At 43.8% G+C, this 22,851-nt stretch overlaps 1 protein-coding gene across 1 annotated transcript in view; it reads left to right on the plus strand.

Annotated features, from left to right (window-relative positions):
- Positions 1-22,851, plus strand: part of PLCG1 (phospholipase C gamma 1) — a 154,087-nt gene that overhangs the window by 116,768 nt on the left and 14,468 nt on the right. The window contains exons 17-28 of the mRNA XM_077459131.1: positions 31-231; positions 560-679; positions 850-1,030; positions 1,249-1,326; positions 1,471-1,574; positions 7,542-7,638; positions 9,851-9,920; positions 13,472-13,629; positions 13,895-13,991; positions 15,243-15,467; positions 16,913-17,061; positions 17,757-17,871. Coding sequence (XP_077315257.1) covers positions 31-231; positions 560-679; positions 850-1,030; positions 1,249-1,326; positions 1,471-1,574; positions 7,542-7,638; positions 9,851-9,920; positions 13,472-13,629; positions 13,895-13,991; positions 15,243-15,467; positions 16,913-17,061; positions 17,757-17,871 — 1,595 coding nt within the window. The remainder of the gene's footprint in view (positions 1-30; positions 232-559; positions 680-849; positions 1,031-1,248; positions 1,327-1,470; positions 1,575-7,541; positions 7,639-9,850; positions 9,921-13,471; positions 13,630-13,894; positions 13,992-15,242; positions 15,468-16,912; positions 17,062-17,756; positions 17,872-22,851) is intronic.

The raw sequence follows: 22,851 nt of genomic DNA on the forward strand, positions 1-22,851 counted from the left end.
TCTATTTTTTTTTTTTTTTTGCTCTTCTAGGAGGAATGGAAAGGTCCAGCACTGTCGAATACACTCCAGACAGGAGGCTGGGAGCCCCAAATTCTTCCTTACAGATAACTTAGTATTTGAGAGCCTCTATGCACTTATCACCCACTACCAGCAGATGCCACTGCGATGTAATGAGTTTGAGATGAGGTTGACTGAGCCTGTTCCACAAACCAATGCACATGAGAGCAAAGAGTAAGTTTTGGTTAATATGAACAAATGGAAAAGACCTTTTGCCAGGCTCTTTACAAAACTGTAGAAGGAAATTGGCACCTCTGGTCATGTGTTTGCTTTTTTACATCAACTCTAGGGCCATAGAATCTGTTTTGGGCATGTATTATGGGTTTGCCATATCTTTTTTGGGTCTGCATATTTGAAACATGTTAACTGCCAGAAGATGACACATTAACGGCTTTAAATTCCAGTCTTGAAGGCTGGACCGCACAGATGTTGAAAGAGTATATCTTGTTAATTTGAATTGTTACTTTTTTTTTTTTTATAAGTAATTTGTCTAATTCTGCAGATGGTACCATGCCAACCTTACACGAGCCCAAGCAGAACATATGCTGATGAGGGTACCACGGGATGGAGCTTTCCTGGTACGCAAGAGAAGTGAACCCAACTCGTATGCCATATCATTCAGGTGAGACCTACACCGTTCCTCCCTCGCTTCCATCCAGTTTGTTTGGACAGTTGGAACTATCTTTGTATTGACGCTCAGTGCTTTCTACCCTATTTTTTTCTTTGACAAGTTTTTCCGTCTCCATATTCACTTTGCTTTCTCATTCTGCCCTTTTTTTTTTTTTTATTCAGAGCGGAGGGGAAGATTAAGCATTGCCGAGTCCAGCAAGAAGGTCAGAGCGTTGTGCTTGGTAGCTCAGAGTTTGACAGCCTCGTGGATCTGATTAGTTATTATGAGAAGCATCCTCTATATCGCAAGATGAAGCTCAGGTATCCCATCAATGAAGAGACCTTGGATAAGATCGGTACAGCTGTAAGTAATGAATCGGCATGAGTCCAATTTTTTTATTATTTCAAATTATTTGTTCATTCTTCATTATTTTATTTATAACTAGCATATTTTATAATTATCATTTTGGTAATTATTAATTTTATCATATATTTAGTATTATTGCTGCTATTATTTTTTATTTTTTTATTTTTTTTACCTAAGGTTAGTTAAATGACATGCAATACATGCTTTCGTTATAGGAGCCGGATTATGGAGCGCTCTACGAGGGGAGAAGTCCTGGTTTCTACGTGGAACCCAATCCCATGCCTGCTATCAAGGTTAATAGCTGCCTGCAGTGTTGACCAAAGGACACACCTTGTCTATAGCTGTCCGTCTCTCCTCTCATCACTGATCCTTTGTCTTTTCCTTTCCTTTACATCCTTTTTCCCCTCCCGAATCTCACTCCTCCTGTGTCTCCCCAGTGCTCTGTCAAGGCCCTGTTTGATTATAAAGCTCAGCGAGAGGATGAACTCACTTTCACCAAGAACGCAATTATCCAGAATGTGGAGAAGCAGGAAGGCGGATGGTAAGTATGAGACAACTGCTAGGAAATACTTTTTATCTATTTTCTCAGAACTGCCTTATATATTTTTTGTTTTTTTACTTTTAAAGAATTTTTATTGAATTTCCATAAAAGTAACCAAACGAACAAAGACATCTAAAGAGGAACTGCAGTCTGCACACATAATTTGTATTAAAAACATCTTTGCCGTCCTGAAGCTTCCCTCCAACCACTTTACATATTTTATATATACTGTGATTCTATACTTGCCAAATATGCTGCAGAAATCTCCCTCCACTGAGTCTGGCTGCATCCATTTTAACTGTGGGCAGCTGAAGCTGCTGCCTGTTCACTTCCTGGATTTACACAGGCACACCCCCAGCTCTGCAGCTCTCATTATCCCTCTTATGACTCACTTCCCTCCCTTCCTTGTAAACTCTCCTGACAGTGAGAGAGAGAGAGAGCTGTGCATGATGTCATAAGCCTAGGCTAATGACTAGACAAAAAACGGGAAACAGGCTGTATAAGGTATTTACTGGCAGAAAAAAAAATGTTTTACTATCCAGTTAAAACAACAAGGGCAGAAGATTTAATAGATGGAAAGATGAAATGATGACTGAAGTTCAGTTTTTATTAAGTATAAAGCAATCAAATGTAGCAATATAAAGACAGGGTTGATGACCACTGCTATAGTATATCCTACAGATGAGAATGGACAAATGAACACTATCTTATTGCAGTACTTTTAAATAGGCCTAAACCTTAACTGGATGGTAGTATGCATATAAACAATCGCCATGTGTTTTTTTTTTTCCTTTTACGTTTTTTTTTTTAAAATACAGGATTTATAAATAGCTAAACCATCTTCACAAAATGGAATGAGCCAGTACAGTCACAATTCAATAGAAAAGGAAACGGGGGCCCCGCTCATTAGGAATTGAGATGATGGAGAAAATTAACACTATTAACCACTTCACCCCCGGAGGATTTTACCCCCTTCCTTACCAGAGCACTTTTTGCGATTTGGCACTGCGTTGCTCTAACTGACAATTGCGCAGTCGTGCGACGTTGCACCCAAATAAAATTGATGCCCTTTTTTTCCCACAAATAGAGCTTTATTTTGGTGGTATTTGATCACCTCTGCGGGTTTTATTTTTTGCGCTATAAACAAAAAAAGAGCAACGATTTTGAAAAAAAACACAATATTTTTTACTTTTTGCTATAATAAATATCCCATTTAAAAAAAAAAACGAACTAACTTTTTTCCTCAGTTTAGGCCGATACGTATTCTTCTACATATTTTTGGTAAAAAAAATCGCAATTAGCGATTGATTGGTTTGTGCAAAAGTTATAGCATCTACAAAATAGGGGATAGATTTATGGCATGTTTTTTACTAGTAATGGTGGTGATCTGCGATTTATCTTTTTTTTTTTTTTTTTTTTTTTTTTTTTTGTGACTGCGACATTATGGCGGACACGTCGGACACTTTTGACACATTTTTGGGACCATTCATATTTACACAGCGATCGGTGCTATAAAATTGCACAGATTACTGTGTAAATGTGATTGTCAGGGAAGGGGTTAACACCAGGGGGCGCTGCAGGGGTTAATATGTTCCCTATGGGAGTAGTTCTAAATGTGGGGGAGGGGACTCACAAGGGGAGGAGACCGATCGGTGTTCCTCTGTACTGGGAACACACTGTTGGTCTCCTCTCCTCTGACAGGACGTGGATCTGTGTGTTTACATACACAGATCCACAGTCCTGGTGTGTTCCTGGGCAATCGCTCCCCTAGACTGCCGGGAGTCAGAGGACGTCATATGACGCCCACCCAGGATGGGAGATCCCATCTGTGGGTGTCATATGACTATAGGCTGGGGCTGAAGTGGTTAATTAGAGGAAGGCTAGGCCTCTCTGAAGAGATGGGTTTTCAGGGAATGCCATAAACTGGCTAGAGTAGGAAACAGTCAGATTTGGATAAAGAGTCCCAAGGGATGGGAGAGGCTCTGGAGAAGTCCTGGACACGAGAATGGGAACGAGGGAGCTAGAGAGCAAGAGGTCTTGGGATGAAGAGACTTTGAGACTAGGTTGGTTACGTAGCTGGGGGGTTGTGGATGGCAGAATAGAATACAGTTTTCCCGTTTGTTTTTTTTGTATGTGCTGCCAATCTCCTGCAACTCATTTCAGCCTACGTATGTGCACTTCCTGCAGCATCAAGTGTTGCCAATAGCAGACTTCAAGTTGTCAATGGTGGACCATGCCTGCACCAATGTATGTTGGCATGGCTGCTTGTAGTCTCCATTGAAAGTGCATGTAGCAGGAGGACAATGCAATTGCACACAGTTTTCACCAGCTAACAGGAAGTGCCTGAACAAGGGCCTTCATGTCAGAATTAAGGATGAGCTCAGGCGTGTTCGCATGGAGAGCCTGCCAGGAAGTCGGCGCAGCACTGCGCTAATCACAGGCAGTGAGACATTGCCCGATCTCTGCAGCTGCACATCGGGGCAATGTCTCTGCCTGTGAGTAGCGCAGCGCTGCGCCGACTTCCTGGCGGACTCTGCATGTGTTCCATGCGAACACGCCTGAGCTCCTCCCTAGTCAGAATGGTTGCTAGGTAATATCTTAAAAGAGAAGTATGGCTTTATTTTTTTCTGATTCATACTTACCTAGGTGAATGCAGCATCGGTGCCCTGCTGGCTCTAACACTGAGAACTGAACAATCAAACACCACAGATCGCTCAGTTATCAGGGCTGCTTGAGCAGAAAGCTGGTGATGGTCAGTCACTGGTTCTCTGTTCTGCCCCCCTGCGCTTACGGGAGTGCTGGGCTGTGGAAGGGGCGGAAGTGGCCAGCCCAGGCTCTCAGCAGCTCGCTGAGCCCGGTGGAGGTCCAGGCATGTGGGCGGATCCTGACTTCATTGTCGCAATCTTGCCTGAGCCTGGACCAGCTTTGTGACGACAGTTGAAGTCTAGTGAAAAGTGGTCACAGGAGTGCAAAACAAACTGCACTTTTGTGACCCACAGGAGAAGTACAGATAAACGATCTTTGGCTGTACTGCTCCTTTTTAATGATCGCAGCAGATTTTAAAGAAAGGTTGACATTAACTTGTTATAACTTATATGAGATTCTAGTGAATGGGTTTAGATCTACTTTAAGGCCCCTTTCACACTGCGGCGGTTTTCAGGCATTACAGCCCTAAAAATAGCGCCTGAAAAAAACCTGGCCCCTTTCATTCCAGTGTGAAAGCCGGAGGGCTTTCACACTGGAGCGGGGTGCTAGCAGGATGGTGAAATAAGTCCTGCTAGCAGCATCTAGCAGGACTCCTAAAGCGCTCCTAAACCACTCCTACCCAATGAAATAAATGGGGCAGCGCGGCTATACCGACGGCAAAGCGGCGCTTTGCGGGCAGTTTTAACCCTTTTTTGGTCGCTAGCGGCTAAATACCGCTGCTAAAACAACAGTAAAGCGTTGCTAAAAAATAGCGCCGCTTTACCGCCGACGCCCGCACTGCCCCAGTGTGAAAGGGGCCTTAGAGCTTGACTACAGGAGATATTGTTTGTGTCAGAACTGATTAATTCCCCTATGGGAATGAATATATCGATGGAGATCAAATGCAGATCAGGAGCTTCTGTGAAGGAACTTTGATGCAATCCAGAAGCATCTCAAATGCAAGCTGAAACCACCTAACCCACAGCAATATAAACCTGGGCTTAAGGCCCTTTTCACACGGGCTTTCCGATCAGGTTCGCCTGTCGGTGTTTCAGGCGGACCTGATCGGAACCTCCATTCACTCCTATGGGGCAGCGGATGTCTGTCCGTGAAATTCAGACATCGGATCGCATGGGATCAGATGAAAACGGACTCCTTCTGAGGTCCCCTGCCGGTGCTCCAGGCTTCTCTTCATTGGGGGGGGCATGGAAAGCTTATTTCATCAGATTTCCCCATAGAGGAGAGCAGGGCTCTGACATGTCTGTCTCTGTCCTCTGCTTTGCTCCACGGGGGATCAGAGTTGGGCGGATCACCTGTGTAAAAGAGCCCCTAGTGCTGCTTTTCTGGCAGTATCTTCCTTGGCCCCGGTTCACATCTGCACGATTTGACATGCGGTAACAGAAGCGTTCCAATTGGTGCGATGCCGACTTTGTAGCGCTGCACCAATTTCCAAAAGCAGTTCCTGCACTACTTTTGGCGACTTCAGTAGACACCTGTGTATAAACCCACCCCCAAAATCAGACTGAAATGCAGCTTTGAAATCGTGCAAGTTCAGATGAAGTTGCACAATTTGAAAGCAGTGTTCAGTGTGAACGAGGACTTATAGTGGTTCTACTTGCCTGCTCTGTGGAATGCTTTTTCACAGAGCAGACCCGATCCTCCTCTTCTGGGCTCACCCGCAAGCACTCCAGGCCCCTCCCCCACAGAAAGCCACTTTCCTTGGGGGGGGGGGGGTACCCATGTGTGCTCGCTCCCGAGCCCCACTGTTGTGTTCAATGACACAGATAATGAGACTGAGCCCTGCCCCCACACTCATTTCTCAGGATATTATTGACAGCGGCAGGAACTATCAATCTGTCCAGTGAGGAGACAGACACCGGCTGGAGCCGCTGCGCTCATGCACATCGTTGGATTGGATCGGGCTCAGGTAAGGAAAGAGGGGTGGTACAGCACAGAAGGCTTTTCAGCTTTATTGCATGGAATGCATGAAGCTGAAAAACCTTAAGGCTTTAGAACCACTTTAAGAACTACCTGCGTCTCCTAATTCAGGCAAGCATTTGTGCCAGCGTTAGTAACATTGCTGACACATGTGAAGAATTCAGGTAGTTCTTATCGCCACTTTAAGAAGCTATCGCTATGGCAGCAGCAAATTCTTAAAGAATTACCGCCAGTTTTACGTTCAGGAAAAAGGCGGTGATTGAAACCAACTCTGATCTGGCGTACAGAAGTATCGGAGCAGACCATGCCTGTACCCGGGAATCTTTCATGTCTGCAACAGTTTCCTGCACAGCACTGCATCCCCTGCCTCATTTAGCTGTCAGCTGGGGGATTCCCCGGCCCTAAGCTAAATCCAAAGAGTGGGGGGGTGCAGCTGATGTCAATGCCCATATTTGGGAATGACGTGTGGGTGGGCAGAGTCTGATGGGGAACTGGGTGACTACTTCCCCATTAGATCCGCTCCACTTCCGCTTTTGAGTGATGGTGCACAGCATTGGGTGGATTCGAAAGCTGCTATTGGACTGAATAGTGGATATGGATCTGCCCACTGTCATGTGCTGTTAATCAGAAGTGGAGTAGACTTGATGGAGAAAATAGTCTCCCAGTTCTCCATCAGGCCCGTTCACCCCTAGTATAGAAATCAGTAATTAAGCCAGCACAGTACAGACACACACAGGAATAAACCCAACTTCCCAGCCTCTTTCTAACAACATATAGAAGGGGAAAAGTGAAGCTGGTCGCAGATGGATTGAAATTTGGGCAGTATCACAGGTGCCGGCTGAATTTCAATCCATCTATGACCGTTCCCATTTGTGATAAGTCAATCTAATAATCAATTGATCACGATCTGGCTTTTTTGATCAGCCCGCTCGCTGAAAAACGTTATTATTCTTTGTCTAAGCAGTACCCTAAAAAGCTACCTTTTTTGTCATGAATTCCTGCTGTACCTACAGCCTCAAAGCTGCATATCTGCAGTGTGAGATCTAAGGCACCGTGAGATTTGGCACTGTCACTACCATTGCTCACTGTTTTCCTTTTCTGAAGGCTGTGACATGAGGAAGCACAGCCCTGCCTTTACCCAGATGCCCACCTCCGCACATAGACACTGCAGAAAATGGCATAGTAACTTGGTAATAGGGAAATAATCAGATGCTGGTAGACCAATAGGCAATCAATACTGGTGACTAGTCCTTTTTCTCTCTGCCTGCCTTTTTTGGGCACGGCTTTTGGAGTTCAGATCTTCCTTAAAACTAGTGTTGTGTTTTGTACTTTGTTATTCTGTAGGTGGCGAGGTGACTGTGGAGGCAAAAAGCAGATGTGGTTCCCATCCAACTACGTGGAGGAGATATTTAACCATCCAGAGCCAGAGCCTGAGCAACCAGTAAGTACAGATTAAGTAATTTTAAGCAAGTTCAGTAATTTGCGCAAGTAATTAAAGTGATTGTAAAGGCAGAAGGGTTTTTTTTTTTTGTTTTTATCTTAATGCATTCTATGCATTTAAGGGAAAAACCTGTGTGCAGCAGCCCCCCTAATACTTACCTGACCCCATCTCTATCCAGTGATGTTGCAGGAGAGACCCGGCTGCCTGTATAAACAAGGCAGATCCCCGTTCTGACAGGGATGTACGCTGAGATCCTCTGTCCCTATTCAGGAACAGCGATCTCTTTGTTCTTCCTGTCAGTCGATCCCCCGCACAGTTTTAAAACACTAGTGGGGAACACAGTTAACCCTTTATACAGTGATGAGTGCATTTTCTTTTTAGCACTGATCACTATATAGGTGTCACTGGTCCCCCAACAGTGTTACTTGGGGCCAGATTTGTCCACCGCAATGTCGCAGTCCTGCTAAAAAAGCGCCGATCCCCTCTATTACCAGTAAAAATCATTTAAAAAAAAATTAAAATCCCTAAATCTATTCCATAGTTTATAGACACTATAACTTTTGCGCAAACCAATCAATATAAAAAAATATGTAGCAGAATACATATTGGCTTAAATTGATGAAGATTTTTATTTTTTTTTTGCATATGTATTACAGCAGAAAGATATAGAATATATATATATATATATATATATATATATATATATATATATATATATATATATATATATATATATAGAATATAGAATATTTTTAGGTTTATAGTGCAAAAAATAAGAACCGCAGAGGTTATCAAATACCACCAAAATAAAGCTCTCTTTGTGGGTACAGCTCCGTAAACCCATATGCAATTGTCAGTTAAAGTAACGCAGTGCTGTATCGCAAAAAGTGGCCTGGTCATTAAGGGGGTAAATCCTTCCAGGACTGAAGTGGTTAAAGTAAACCTGTCATGATATGGAAAGAGCAGGCTGCTTTTGCGGTCTAGCTTTTTTAAATGCTAGTTGCCTGGCTTTTCTGACACGGGCTTCTATACCTCTGACCCGGAAATCCCTATATGTATGTTCCTTCTTGGTCTGTGACTAGCAGTTTTGACACAAGAGGGTCCGTGTGAAACCCAGGCAGCTAGGATTTTTCCGGAGGAAAACTAGAACTACAGGCTCTTTCTCTTGACGGTTTTTCCTTTTAGACAGCAGACACATGAGCCTTGTCTATAGCAGGTTGAACACCAAAAGGGTGGTGAACTGTCTGGCTGAAATTACTCACATGAGCTCCAACGTTTTCTGTCCACCAAACCCAGGAACTCAGGTCTTGCGACTAAGGCCTTTAATTGAACCCTCCTGCATCTCACAAAACTGGAATATCAAGGCTTTATCTTATGCAGGCCATACCAAATTTTCTTTTCTTTTTGTTTTGTTTTGTGATCCGATGGTGCCACCATTGATTTTTGAAATTCGGCCGACCAAGTCTTCAATTTCACCCCATGTTGCTACAGAAAAGAATTTTCGTGGCCGGGAATCTTCTTTTCTCTCCGTAAATTTTCTTTTCTTATTACATTTCTCGCATGATTCTCCCATCATTGATTAGAAAATCGTTTGTTTTTCAAAAAATTTCCAACATGTCCGATTTCTCAAATTTGATTTCTGCACGAAAAATCGGCTGTTGCTGCGGCCCACGGTGCGAAATTCGTATGAAAATTCTTAGATACGATTTTCGAAAGAAAATTCTTTTGAAATTCAAACCGTGTATGGCCAGCATTAGTCTCCACTCTTATTAATCCCAAAGATGATCTGTCAGGTTGAGGTCAGGACTTACAGAACTGTACAGGCCAGTCAAGTTCCTTCACTCCAAACTCGCTCTTCCATGTCTTTATGGATCTTGCTTTGCGCACTGGTGCGCAGTCATGTTGGAACAGGAAGGAGCCATCCCCAAACTGTTCCCACAAAGTTGGGAGCATAACATTGTCCAAAATGTCTTGGTATGCTGATGTCTTAAGCGTTCCCTTCACTGGAATTAAGGGGCCAAGTCCTGAAAGACAACCCCACACTATAATCCCCCCTCCACCAAATGATTTGGACCAGTGCACAAAGCAAGGTCCATAAAGACATGGGTGAGCAAGTGTGTGTGTGTGTGTGTGTGTGTGTGTGTATGTATATAAAGACAGAGAGGTATCTGAGTTTTTTCTGTACTTTTAACACATGCCTTTACTCCCACAGCATCTGGATGAAAACAGTCCTCTTGGAGACCTACTGGGAGGAGTACTGGATGTGCCTTCTTGCCAAATTGGTAAAAATACTTCTGTGTGATAGGTAGATGTTGGCCTTACAAGTGGTAAGGACAAAAGTGTAATAAATGCATGGACACAAAGGCTAAGAGTTGGTTCTACAGGCTGAAAGAAAAAATGCCAAAGGCCTGTATAAGCAGCATTTTTTTTTTTTTCATGCCCAGTGTGTATAAATAAGACCTAAAGGTAGAGAATGAAGAAAAAAACATTGTCAAATTTGTTGACATGGAATGTTTGCATAGGAAATAACTTTATAACTAGCTGGTCTGGTAAAGTACTTTCAGCTTAAAGCCCGATTCCGGGAAACTTTAAAGGATAAGTTCACTTTTGGAAGATGTTACATGTTCCAACCATTTTTAGGGTGGAACATGTTCAGCATCTGCATCTCTTTCCCTGCTCCTCCACCTCCTCCCTGTGACAGTGGGCCGGGGATCTGTCACTATTTGAAAACAGCGTTTGGGGCCATACTGCCACGTCATTCATTCAGTTTCCTGCGAATGAATGCCTACAAGTACTGGCAGCCATTGTGGCTGATGGCTTGTAGTTTTCAATGAGGGTGCTGATGAGTGTCCTCCATAGTCCATTGATTTTCCTGCTCTCGGGTAGCTGTCTGCTCGTACGAGGTACAAACACACAGCTATCCTGAGAGTCTGCAGGAGTTGGACATTGGACCTGTGATCTGCTGATCAAGGGGGCAATTCTCTGCAGAGCATGGGGGAACAGAGGATCAGGTAAGGTGAAGTGCAAAAATTCTTACTTAGACTAAATAAGCCATTAACCCTTGCAGTGCGGATGCAACCCCATTACAAGGGATACTGTTTAGGTTTTCCTGAGTTTGACCACTTGCCGACCAGCCGCCGCAGTTGTACTGTGGCAGAATGGCACGGCTGGGTGAAATGACGTTATGTAAGGCTGGATTCACACCTATGCATTTTTAGTGCTTTTTGCATTTTGCAGATTTGCACTACAGTCCATTTAACATGGTTTCCTATGGAACATGTTCTGTAGTGCAAATCTGCAAAAAGCACAAAAAATGCATAGGTGTTAATCCAGCCTAACGACACTTCGCCCTGTGGCCACTAGGGGCGAGAACGCCTGCTACTCGCCCCCCGGAGCCGATGCGAGTGCCCGGTGGTCGCAATCACCACCGGGCTCCCGAAATCGCTGCTGACACACGGAGAACACGGAGACCTGAGAACTCAGGTTCTCTGAGGGAAGAGACAGATCATCTGTTCATACAGAGTATGAACAGTGATCTGTCATCTCCCCTACACAGTCCCCCCCCCCCCCCTCAGAACACACATGAGGGAACACAACCCCTTGATCGCCCCCTAGTGTTAACCCCTTCCCTGCCAGTGACATTTTTACAGTAATCAATGCATTTTTATAGCACTGTTCGCTGCATAAATGCCAATGGTCCCAAAAATGTGTCAAAATTGTCCGATTGTGTCTGCCATAATGTCGTAGTCCCGATAAAAATCACAGATTCCCGCCATTACTATAAAAAAAATATATATATAATGCCATAAAACTATCCCCTATTTTGTAGACGCAATAACTTTTGTGAAAACCAATTAATATACGCTTAGTGCGATTTTTATTTATTTTTTTTACTAAAAAGATGTTGAATACATATCGGCCTAAACTGAGGAAAAAAATTGGTGTTTTTTCCCAAAATTGGCGCTTTTTTTGTTTATAGCGCAAAAAATAAAAACCGCTGAGGTGATCAAATACCACCAAAAGGAAGCTCTATTTGTGGGGGGGGAGGCTGTCCATTTTGTTTGGGTGCACCGTCGCACAATTGTCAGTTAAAGCAACGCAGCGCTGAATCGCAAAAAGTGCTCTGGTCAGGAAGGGGGTAAAATCTTCTGGTGCTAAAGCAGTTAAAGTGGTTGTATACCCACAAAAAAAAAGAAACCTGCAAGACAAAGACATAATAAGCTAGTATGTATAGCATACTGGCTCGTTATGAAATTCTCACCTTAGATCAAAGCCCCCGCAGTGGTCCTGTCACACTGCCTGGCACTGATTGGCCGGAGCCGCAATGACATGACGTGCAGGAGCCGATGGCAACTGCACATCAGCAGAAGCAACCGCACGAACAAGCTGTTGCTCAGTGCACGTGTGCCGATGACGTCAGCACATGCTGATACAGGGGATAGCTTCTAAACCGTGCAGGTTTAAGAGATGTTTACGGTAGCTACAGGTAAGCCCTATTATAGGCTTACCTGTAGTGAAATGTGGTTTGTAAGGGTTTATAACCACTTTAAGTCAACAGTACATTCCAGGTGGATCAAAACAATATACAGTGAGGGGAAAAGAGTATTTGGTCCCCTGCTGATTATGTATGTTTGCCCAATGACAAAGAAATGATCAGTGTATAATTTTAATGATAGGTTTATTTTAACAATAAGAGACAGAATAACAACAAAAAAATCCAGAAAAATGCATTTCAAAAGTTATTGACTTTGCATTTTAATGAGTGAAATAAGTATTTGACCCCTTCACAAAACATGACTTGGTATTTGGTGGCAAAACCCTTGTTGGCAATCGGAGGTCAGACGTTTCTTGTAGTTGGCCACCAGGGTTTGTACACATATCAGGAGGGATTTTGTCCCACTGCTCTTTGCAGATCCTCTCCAAGTCAGTAAGGTTTCGAGGTTGACGTTTGGTAACTCGAACTTTCAGCTACCTCCACATATGTTCAATGGGATTAAGGTCTGGAGACTGGCTGGGCCACTCTAGAACTTTAATGTGCTTCTTCTTGACCCACTCCTTTGTTGCCTTGGCTCTGTGTTTTGGGTCATTGTCATGCTGGAATACCCATCCACGACCCATTTTCAATGCCCTGGCTGAGGGAAGGAGGTGCTAACCCAAGATTTGGCAGTACTTGGCACCATCCATCGTCCCTTTGATGCAGTGAAGTTGTCCTGTCCCCTTAGCAGAAAAACACCCCAAAAGCATAATGTTTCCGTCTCCATGTTTGATGGTTGGGATGTTTTTTTTGGGGTCATAGGCAGCATTTCTCCTCCTCCTTGATTTTGGTCTCATCTGACCACAGCACTCACCCAGTTCTCTGAATTATTCAGATTTTCATTAGCAAACTTCAGACGGACCTGTACATATGCTTTCTTGAGCAGGGAGACCTTGCAGATGCTGCAGAATTTCAGTACTTCACGGCGTAGTGTGTTACCAATTGTTTTCTCGGTGACTATGGTCCCAGATGTCTTGAGATCATTGACGAGATTCTCCCCTGTAGTTCTGGGCGGATTCCTCACTGTTCTCATGATCATTGAAACTGCATGAGGCAAGATCTTGCATAGAGCCCCAGACCATTTTCATTTTCTTTAGAAAGCAGATACAGCTTGAGAAGATTTGACTGTCCCTTGCCAGCAACCTCAGAGAAGGACCTTGCCTTTTAATGCACCTGTAAATTTTTGTTAGACTTTAAAGTATAACCCTAACTCATTTAGAAAGTCTCTAAGCGTGTGTGGTGGGGAGACTTTACAGTTAGTCAATACTTCATTATTTTCTTCTGCCCCCTTTTATCCAGCTATTCGCCATGAGGGTCTGTACAATCGTCCTTACGTCTTCTCTATAAATGTCCCATCTGTAACAAGATATCCACTTGATGTGGCAGCTGACTCTGCAGATGATATGCTCGACTGGGTGAAGAAGATCAAAGAGGCAGCCCAAACCGCAGATGCAAGGGTAAGTTAAGCTAACGCATTTCTTTCCATTGCTCTCTGTCCCCCACCAAGGTTGGATGATCTATGTTGCTGGTGCCTATCAGGTGATTGTCTTGTATGTGCATTCAGAGGAAGCCGTGTTTAATGGTGGGTTGAGGGTCAGATTTCAGATTTTAGTGTTTGCCCCCAGTGATTGTAGCGGGGAGATGTAGCTTTGGGTCTCTATCTCTGCTGTGTCTTCTGTGTATTTATTTTCCTATTATATCATTTTTTTTATTTTTTATTAGCTCACAGAGGGCAAAATTATGGAACGGAGGAAGAAAATTGCCCTGGAACTCTCTGAACTTGTCATTTATTGCCGACCTGTGCCATTTGATGAAGAAAGCAAGTGACTTTTATTTTTATATATCTAATACGACACATGATTTTGCAAGACAGTATTTTATAATCGATTTTTACTAAGGCATTACTATGTTCCTGTAATAACTTATGAGGTCTTCCCTGTTATATCCCTTTGTCGGGTCCCTAATATGTGGCCTTGAATGCAACTTTTATTTCAATTTACAATAAAGTGGAAGGCAAGTCAAAACCTAACTGAGCTTAAATCCACTCCCACCCCCATTCTAAGCCTATTCTATCCACCCTGGAAAGTTGTCTATACTTGCCTATTCTGGAGTTGCTCTGTAATGGTCCCATGATCTCTCCAGCTTTAGCTTTAGTGTAGAGGAGAGGCGGTGACAGCACCCATAGGCTTACTATGGGGCATCCGTTGTTGTCCCTCCTCTACACTGAAGCCAGCACGGAGACCTGATCATGTAACTGGACCACAGCGACTTCAGAATTGGCAACTATAGGCATTTTCCTTTTACGGGGTAGATAGAATAGAGGGGGAGAGTTTATGTTAAGTGGATGTAAAGTCTCTCCAATCCCCTCTGTTACATAATGCTATGTTGCCCAGTGTGTGTATTTTTTTTTTTTTTTCTTTTAAGCAGCTGTGTACCTTATTCCATAGCACCAATTACCGCTCACGTGACCACTCAGATCTCTCCTCTCCTAGGCGACAGCTACAGTGGGAGGGTCTAAGAACACCCGCTGACGTTAGCCAGGAGGAGAGGAGGAGAGAGCCGAGTGGTCACATGAGTGATGATCAGCGCTACAGTATAAGGTACACAGAGGACAGACAGAGGAGAGCTGTGAATGACAGAGGAATGTAAACTGACCAGTGTCCGGGCTCAGCAGCCATGATAAACCGTGGTCAATTTACAAGGGTAAGGGCAGAACCAGGCAGGATCAGCCAGGTATTTCAGGTTATACAGGGGGCCAAATTACAAAGCATAAGCACTGTGCTGTATAACATGCTTTAAAGGAACAGGATCTAATTTTTTTTTTTTTTTTACGGTTACAAACACTTCGTTTTTGACTTACCTTTCATTTTATATTTGTAGAAGGCAAAGCCACATAACATACGTTTATATCAAAACTCGACATATGTGTTTGTTACACTTCCCTGGATTGAATAACAGACCTTACAGTTGAGGGCTGTCTATATAGTGCAAGAACATTGCCTCATTTCATACAAGAGGCTCAGTACAAGCACTGCGTCCATTATAACAATGATGACTTTTTTATTCCTAGAAATCGGTACTGAGAGGGTATGCTATCGGGACATGTCGTCCTTTCCTGAGACCAAAGCTGAGAAATACGTCAACAAGCAAAAAGGCAAAAAGTTTTTGCATTACAACCGACGCCAGCTGTCCCGCATCTACCCTAAAGGCCAGCGTTTGGATTCCTCTAACTATGACCCCATGCCCATGTGGATTTGTGGCAGCCAGCTGGTAGCACTGAATTTCCAAACTCCAGGTGTGCAACATTTCATCTGACTTACCTGCTTTCTACTGCATTCGCTGTATAAAAAGAAGGGGGGGGGGGGGCGGTTTTGAATCTTCTCCTACGTCACATTTTGATCAATGTTGCTCTCCAAGGGCTCTGCGACACTGATATTCAGTTATCTATCCAATTGCTTCATTGTTGTCCTAGTCTTCAGACACATAGATGACTGATCAAGACTACTGCATATGGTGCTTGGTAAAAGGATGCCCCTAACAAAAACTTTAGTTTGTTCTGTCGTACTGCATTTCAACTGTGGAAGCCATCTTTATAATGGTGGCTGTATAGGTTGGGGTGCTTAATTAATGAGAGCCCTGCAGTTAAGTTCCTGGCCTGGCTCGGCACACATGCTGTGACCGTTATTGTAATAAAGGGTTAAACTTTATTACTTCCATGTTCCTATGTTTTAACCTTTCAGGTATGTGGGTGTATTGCAGTAGTTCAAACAAATCAAAAGTATGATAATAAAAGGAATTTACCTAGCTTGGTTTAAAGATGTATTACAGATGACAAAATAGATAAATACAACATCATTCCAATCCAGGGGAGCCTATAATTTCATTTAAAATTCCTGGAAGTGACGGTCCTTTTCCAGGCACACTGTCCTTAGAGATGGTGTTGGATGAACTAAAACGGTCTTTTGTCTTCCTGATATATATACATATATTAATAATCTATCATAAAATCTCCTAAAATAAAATCTAGTTAAAACCTGTTTGAGCAATTCACAAACTCAAAGAGTAAGGGAGATGAACTTTAATGGCATCCCAGTCTTAGTCTGTAGGGTTCAATATTGAGTTGGCCCACCCTTTGTAGCTATAACAGCTTCAAGTCTTCTGGGAAGGTTGACCACGAGGTTTAGGAGTGAGTCTATGGGAATGTTTGACCATTCTTCCAGAAGCCCATTTGTGAGGTCAGCCACTGATGTTGACTGAGAAGGCCTGGCTCCCAGTCTTCCCTCAAATTTAACCCAGAGAGGTTCTATAGGGTTGAGATCAGGACTCTGTGCAGGCCAGTCAAGTTCCTCCACCCCAAACTCTCTCATCCATGTCTTTATGGACCTTGCTTTGTGCACTGCTCCAAATCATTTGGTGGAGGGGGGATTACGGTGTGGAGTTGTTTTTCAGGGGTTGGGCTTGGTCCCTTAGTTCCTGTGAAGGGAATTCTTAAGACATTGGTATATCAAGACAATTTCATGCTCCTAATTTTATGGGAACAGTTTAGGGATAGCCTTTCCTGTTCCAGCATGACTGCGCACCTTTCAGAAAACGTATACGTTTCAGGCCAAAAATTATGTTTTTACGCATGTGAAAAATGAAAAAGGAAAAAGTTGGTCAGGCAGTGAAGGGGTTAAAGCTAGCAGCATAATTTATTTTGTAATTTGTAATATCTCACATGACTATTCTTTTCCGATGCAGATAAGCCCATGCAGATGAACCAGGCCCTGTTTCATTCAGGAGGTCGCTGCGGTTATGTTCTGCAGCCAAACTGTATGCGGGATGATGTATTTGATCCATTCGACAAAAGTTCCGTTCGTGCATCGGAACCAGTTATTATCTGTATCGAGGTAAGATTTTGTGCCTTCTGTGATCAGATGGTACCACCATTGATTTCAAAATTCACCCAACCAAGTCTTCAATTTCACCTCGTTTTGCTATAGAAAATTATTTTTGTGACTGGAAACCTTCTTTACTTCCTAAAAATTTGCTTTTCTTGCGCTCATGCGCATTTCTTTTTCAAATATATTTCTCGCACGATTCTCCCATCATTGATTAGAATATCGTTTGTTTTTCAAAAAATGTCCAATCACTTAAATTCGATGGCCACACTAAAGTCTGCTGATGCTGCGAAATTCAAACAAAAATCCTTAGCTGAGATTTTTGAAAAAAAATATTTTTTTTGAAATGCGACTCAAGTATGGCCGGCCTTAGACACTGCTGTGCTCTAGGCACACCTGAATGATGTCCTTTAGTACAAGTCCCACCTCTTGTGCCATGAGAATATTCTAGTATTAATCTAATGCTAGAATGCTCTATATTGGAGCCAGCATGGGATCTTGCAGAATTTAACCACACATGTCGAGGAGAGAAAATTGGGTACATTTGTAGGCTTGGTGCTGCCCCCAGCTTCCCTAGGTACTGGTCAACAAGTGCCATTATAGAAATGCTGATAATGGCATTGCTTACACATAAGCAGACTGTTCTGTATACATTTTCGCTCTTTAATATGAGCCAGTTGACAGTATCTGTTTTATGTTTGCAGATTCTAGGTGCCAGGCATCTGCCAAAGAACGGTAGAGGTATTGTGTGCCCATTTGTGGAGGTTGAAGTCTGTGGAGCTGAGTATGACAATGCCAAGACCAAAACAGAATTTGTAGGTGAGACAACTGCCTTCTGGGTTGTACATGTGGCACTTGGTACACAAATCAAAATGACAGCTGTTTGAATTTTTTAGAACTGTATAGATTCTGTTTAAGGGGTTGTGTGGAGTGATTGTTATATGTCTAGGCAGGATACATGCTGTCTGGTGAAGGTCATGATCTGTGTTAAAGCGGAGTTCCACTGACATGTTATTTATTTTTATTTTTTTAAACATTTGATAAGTTCAAAACATTAACATATAACGCTCATCATTAAAATTTCGTCCCCCCCCCCCCCCCGATGTTCGGTTTAATATAAAAAATAATTTATATCATTGCTTCCTGCCCGTTCCCATATTGCTTGTGGGCATGTGAAGCCCACAAGCATAATGTTCTGGGATACGGTGCAGCTGAGTGACCAGCATGCACTGCCCGCTCTCGCACATGCGCAGTATGACCGCATGGAAGCGCCGTAAACGTCTTGCGTTGCCATCACAACGGTAGCGTCATCGGATGTTTCCACCCCGTTGTGATGGCAACGAAGCCCTCGGCGCTGCCCACTGACTCCCGGGAAATTATGACGCTTATCTCCCAGGAGCACGGGCACCAAGGGAAATTACGTCAGGCACCAGGGAGAGGAAGAGGCAGATGACAAGGCACCCCTTAGCAACAGCCAGGAAAGAGTAAGTAAAAAAATAAATTGTTTTTGCTTATGTTTATTGCTGATGAATACTGGGAGTATGCACAGCAATTTAATCAAATATGTGGCCCCTCCATGCCAAGGACCACTCGCCGAGAGTCCGCATATTTGCGTGTGGTCGGTTGCAAGGGGTTAACAGCAGTTTAGGTTTTAAAACACTGAGGGGGGGGGGGGGGGGGTATAAAATCTTTTACTTTAAAATTTGTGATTTACTATTGCAACACCCACCCAAAAAAAAAAATGCAAATCACATGGGTTAGGTTGTTGTTATTATAATTATACAGGATTTATATAGCGCCAACCGTTTGCGCAGTGCTTTACAACATTAGGGCAGACAGTATAATTACAATACAATTCAAAACAGGGGGAATCGGGGAGCCCTGCTCATTGGAGCTTACAATCTAGGAGGGAGGGATTGGACTTTTGTCATGCTTTATACACAATATATACAGTCACATGAAAAAGTAAGTGCATCTCCATGGAATTGTTGACTTTTTCAACATATATGAATGGCAAACATTAGATCTTGATTCAAATAGTGCCTACAGATAAAGGTGATATACTTGAATAAATGACACATACAATTGACATGGTGTATTCATTTTCATGATCTAATTAACTAAAATGTTAATTTGTCATATGGAAAAAGTAACTGCTACAACCCTAAAATGAGTGAGTTCCACCCAAAAATGGTACTTCCACTTTAAGTGAGCGTGACCTCCTGACACACCAAATTTGGCATATCATTTTTTTCAGGCACCCAGCTCCCACTTTCTCCCCTGGCTCCGTGGCGCCGGAAGAAATTTCACCTCTCCCCCCTCCCTACCTGCAATCTTTTAGGACACATCACAGGTTCCAGAAGATTGCCCGGCCATTAACAGCGCATGCGCAATGCGTGCCTGGCTGTTAAGTCAGTCAGGCACGCATAGTTAGAATGCTGGTGCCTCGGAGAGGAGCGAGGCTTCGTGCACCCGCATCGCTGGACCGTGGGACAGGTGAATATCTGATTATTAAAAGTTTTGTAGCTGCTGACTTTTAAATGGGTGGAACTCTGCTTTAAGCACTTGCTTCCAAGCCGTGTGACATCATATGATGGACCCTAGATCTCACCATAAAGAGGACCTGTCATGGCCCATGATGTCACAAGAGATGTTGTTCATCCCTTTTAATAGCAGTAAAGCTAATACAAGAAAAAAAAAATCAAGCGGCAGTGTAAAAAATTGTTTTCGATAAAATAATGGGAAAAAAAAATGAAAGAAAAGCCTGTGCTTATGTGCAAAAGTGAACGCATAGACAATCCCGTACGCATATGTAAACGGTGATCGCACCACACATGTGAGATATCGTCCCAAATGTCAGAGCAATAATTCTAGTACGAGACCTCCTCTGCAACTCTGAACTGGTAACCTGTAAACATTTTTCAAGCTCTGTTTGTGGAGAATTTTAAGTACCGTAGTACAGTTTGGCGCCATTTTACGGGCATACGCAATTTTAAAGCGTGACGTGTTGGCAATCTATTTACTCTGCATAACATCATCTATTACATTTTACCAAAAAATGAAGTATTATATTGTGTTTGTATGCAAAAAATGTATGTGTATTTTTTTTTTCCCCCAAAACAATTGCATTTGAAAAAACGCTGCACAAATACTGTGTGGCCTAAAAAAAAATAAAGGAAAACCCATTATTTTATTCTGTAGGGCCTCTGCTGAAAAAAAAAAGAAAGAAAATTATAAAAGTATATATATATATGTGTGTGTTTGGGGGTTCCAAGTAATTTTCTAGCTAAAAATGTTGAATTTTTTTCATGTGGGAGAGAAGTGTCAGAATCGGCCTGGTAGGGAAGTGGTTAAACCCCAGATAAAATGGGGTCTGGCGTTCTGTTATTAGCTTGTGTGGTGGCGGTGTCATGCCAAGATCAGTAGTACTCTCTAGAATGTTTTGGATGCCCAGGAGTCTGGAAAGGCATAAGATCACCAAATTATTTCAAATAAATTCCACTGTAAGGAAAATAATTTTACAATTGGAGTAAATTTCAAATGACTTCTAATTTGCCCAGGACTGGCCGGCTCACCAAATTCAACTCAAGCCAAGAGCTGATTGTTTGATGCTAAAGAGAGTTGTGTTAAGAAAAGTCTTTGCTATCTGATAAGAACTTTAGAACATGGCTATAGTTTTTCATTGAACATACAGGCAAATGGCAGGCCTTTTACAATAATGTGCTGAAGACTGATTAATCAAAGATAGAGTTGTTTGGATACAGTAACAGTAGACATGTCTGCTGAAGACTGTATTTTAGGAGAGCCCCATAAGAACTGTAAAGCATGGTGGTGGAAATGGCATGTTTGGAATTTCTCATATCGTCTTCCAGGACAGCCTTTGAGATATAGGGCTCCTCCCTCCGGGACAGGAAACACGTCAAGCCAATTAAATAAAAGGTGTGGTCCTCCAGGCCCTCCTCAGTTTTTGTGTTTCCTGCCGGACGGGAAGGAGCACGTTTGGAACTGGTAAGGGGAGCTCCTTCTCAGGGGTTTTGCCTGGGGAGAGCACCTTGATGGACCTGACCCTTAGCACCCCTCGGTCCGTACGAAGGGAGGAGAGGGTAGCTTTCAGTCCCCGCTGCCATTTAAAACGTTCGGAGAGAACGGGACCCCGATGCGCGGCAATCTCCCCCTCGGAGCGCTAACCGCTAGTACCTGTCGGTCGGATGGCGGCAGGAGACGTTCGTTCCACCGACCGGCGTCCGGGTACTGCGGAGACTTTGCGTTCTGGCGTACGGAAGTGGGAGAGACGCACTTCCGCCGGGTTCGCGTCATCAGGGGGCGCCGCAGGACCTGTTCCAGTCCTTTGGGCGCGGCGGTGTGACTACAGGGTTGCCTGGAGCGGTGTGAAGGCTCAGAGAGACTGAGTGAGACACAGGAACCATGGAGAGTGCAGTTGTGCAGGTGGACTCCGGTTCAACAGGCTCCAGTACCTCTCAGGTAAGCTTGGTGAGGGCAGACCAGGACTTACACTGGGGGGTGGGGGGTCACTCTGACCCGTAGTACCTTCCCGGGGTGGAGAACCTGCTGGTGAAGGGGGGCACTTCCTAGGCGGACCCTAGAAGCACAGTGGTGTGGTCAGGGGTGGTATTTTAATGGGACCCTGTTTTTCTTTGTTGGTAGGTTAAACAGGACAGAGCCCAGATACCTTTGCCCAGAAGGAAATGTGCCGTGTGTGGGGCTAAGTTAGGCACCGGTTGGGGGAAGCCGCTTGCCCGGATTGTGTCAGTAGCCTGGTGAAAGAGGACTCGGTGGCAGCTTGTCACAATGTTTTAACATCCGTAAAGGATGAAATTGCATCCACTTTCCAGTCATTTAAAAGCATGATGGATAGGGTGCAGGGTCCCTCTGTCTCTTTACCCAGGGCTGTGAGTTTGCCTTCCTTATCCGAACCAAGTCAGGTGGATAGGGAGAGGTTACCCAGGTCATTAGCCTCCTCTAGGACAGAGTCTACTTCTGAATCTGAGGGGGAGGAAGAGGCCATTAGATCTGCCAGATACAAGCTGTCTTTGGATGAGGTGGGTGACCTCCTCAAGGTTGTATATGACACTTTGGAGATCAACAGGTCCAGCTTTCAAAACACGACATGATGTATCAAGGGTCGATTGTAATGAAAGACAGGGTATTCCCCGTCCATAGGTCGCTAGTGGAGGCGATTCCGCTGGAGTGGGAACAACCGGAAAAAAGGCAATTTTTTTCAAGTAGCCTTAAAAGGAGGTTCCCTTTTGAGTCGGATGCGGTGCATCCCTGGAACAAGGTTCCCAAATTAGATGCTCCCTTGGCTAAGGTCTCTAAGAAGACAGATTTGGCCTTTGATGATATGGGTTCACTCAGGGATCCTACGGATAAGAGGGGAGATGTGCTGCTTAAGAGAGCCTGAGGATGCCTCTTCCAGCGGGCTTAAACCGGCCCTAGCAGCTACCTGTGTGGCCAGAAACTTGGAGTGTTGGCTTACACAGTTACAATCGCATATTTCTGCGGGTACTTCTAGGCAGCAGCTGTTGAAGTCCTTTCCGCTACTGTTCAAGGCTGTGGGCTTTTTAGCTGATGCCTCTGCAGAATCAGTCAAACTGGCTGCTAGATCTGCAGCACTAGTGAACGTTGCCAGAAGGGCCGTTTGGCTTAAAACCTGGTCAGGAGACACCGCTTCAAAATTGAGGTTATGTGGATTACCCTTTTCAGGGGACCATTTGTTCAGGCCCGGCCTGCAAGAGGCGTTAGAGCGCACGCAGGATAGGAAGAAAGCTTTCCCAGAAA

Source organism: Lithobates pipiens, unplaced genomic scaffold (genome assembly GCF_037356315.1).
Source record: "Lithobates pipiens isolate NorthernLeopardFrog02 unplaced genomic scaffold, aLitPip1_a1.2 Scaffold_28, whole genome shotgun sequence".
Taxonomy (NCBI): Eukaryota; Metazoa; Chordata; class Amphibia; order Anura; family Ranidae; genus Lithobates; species Lithobates pipiens.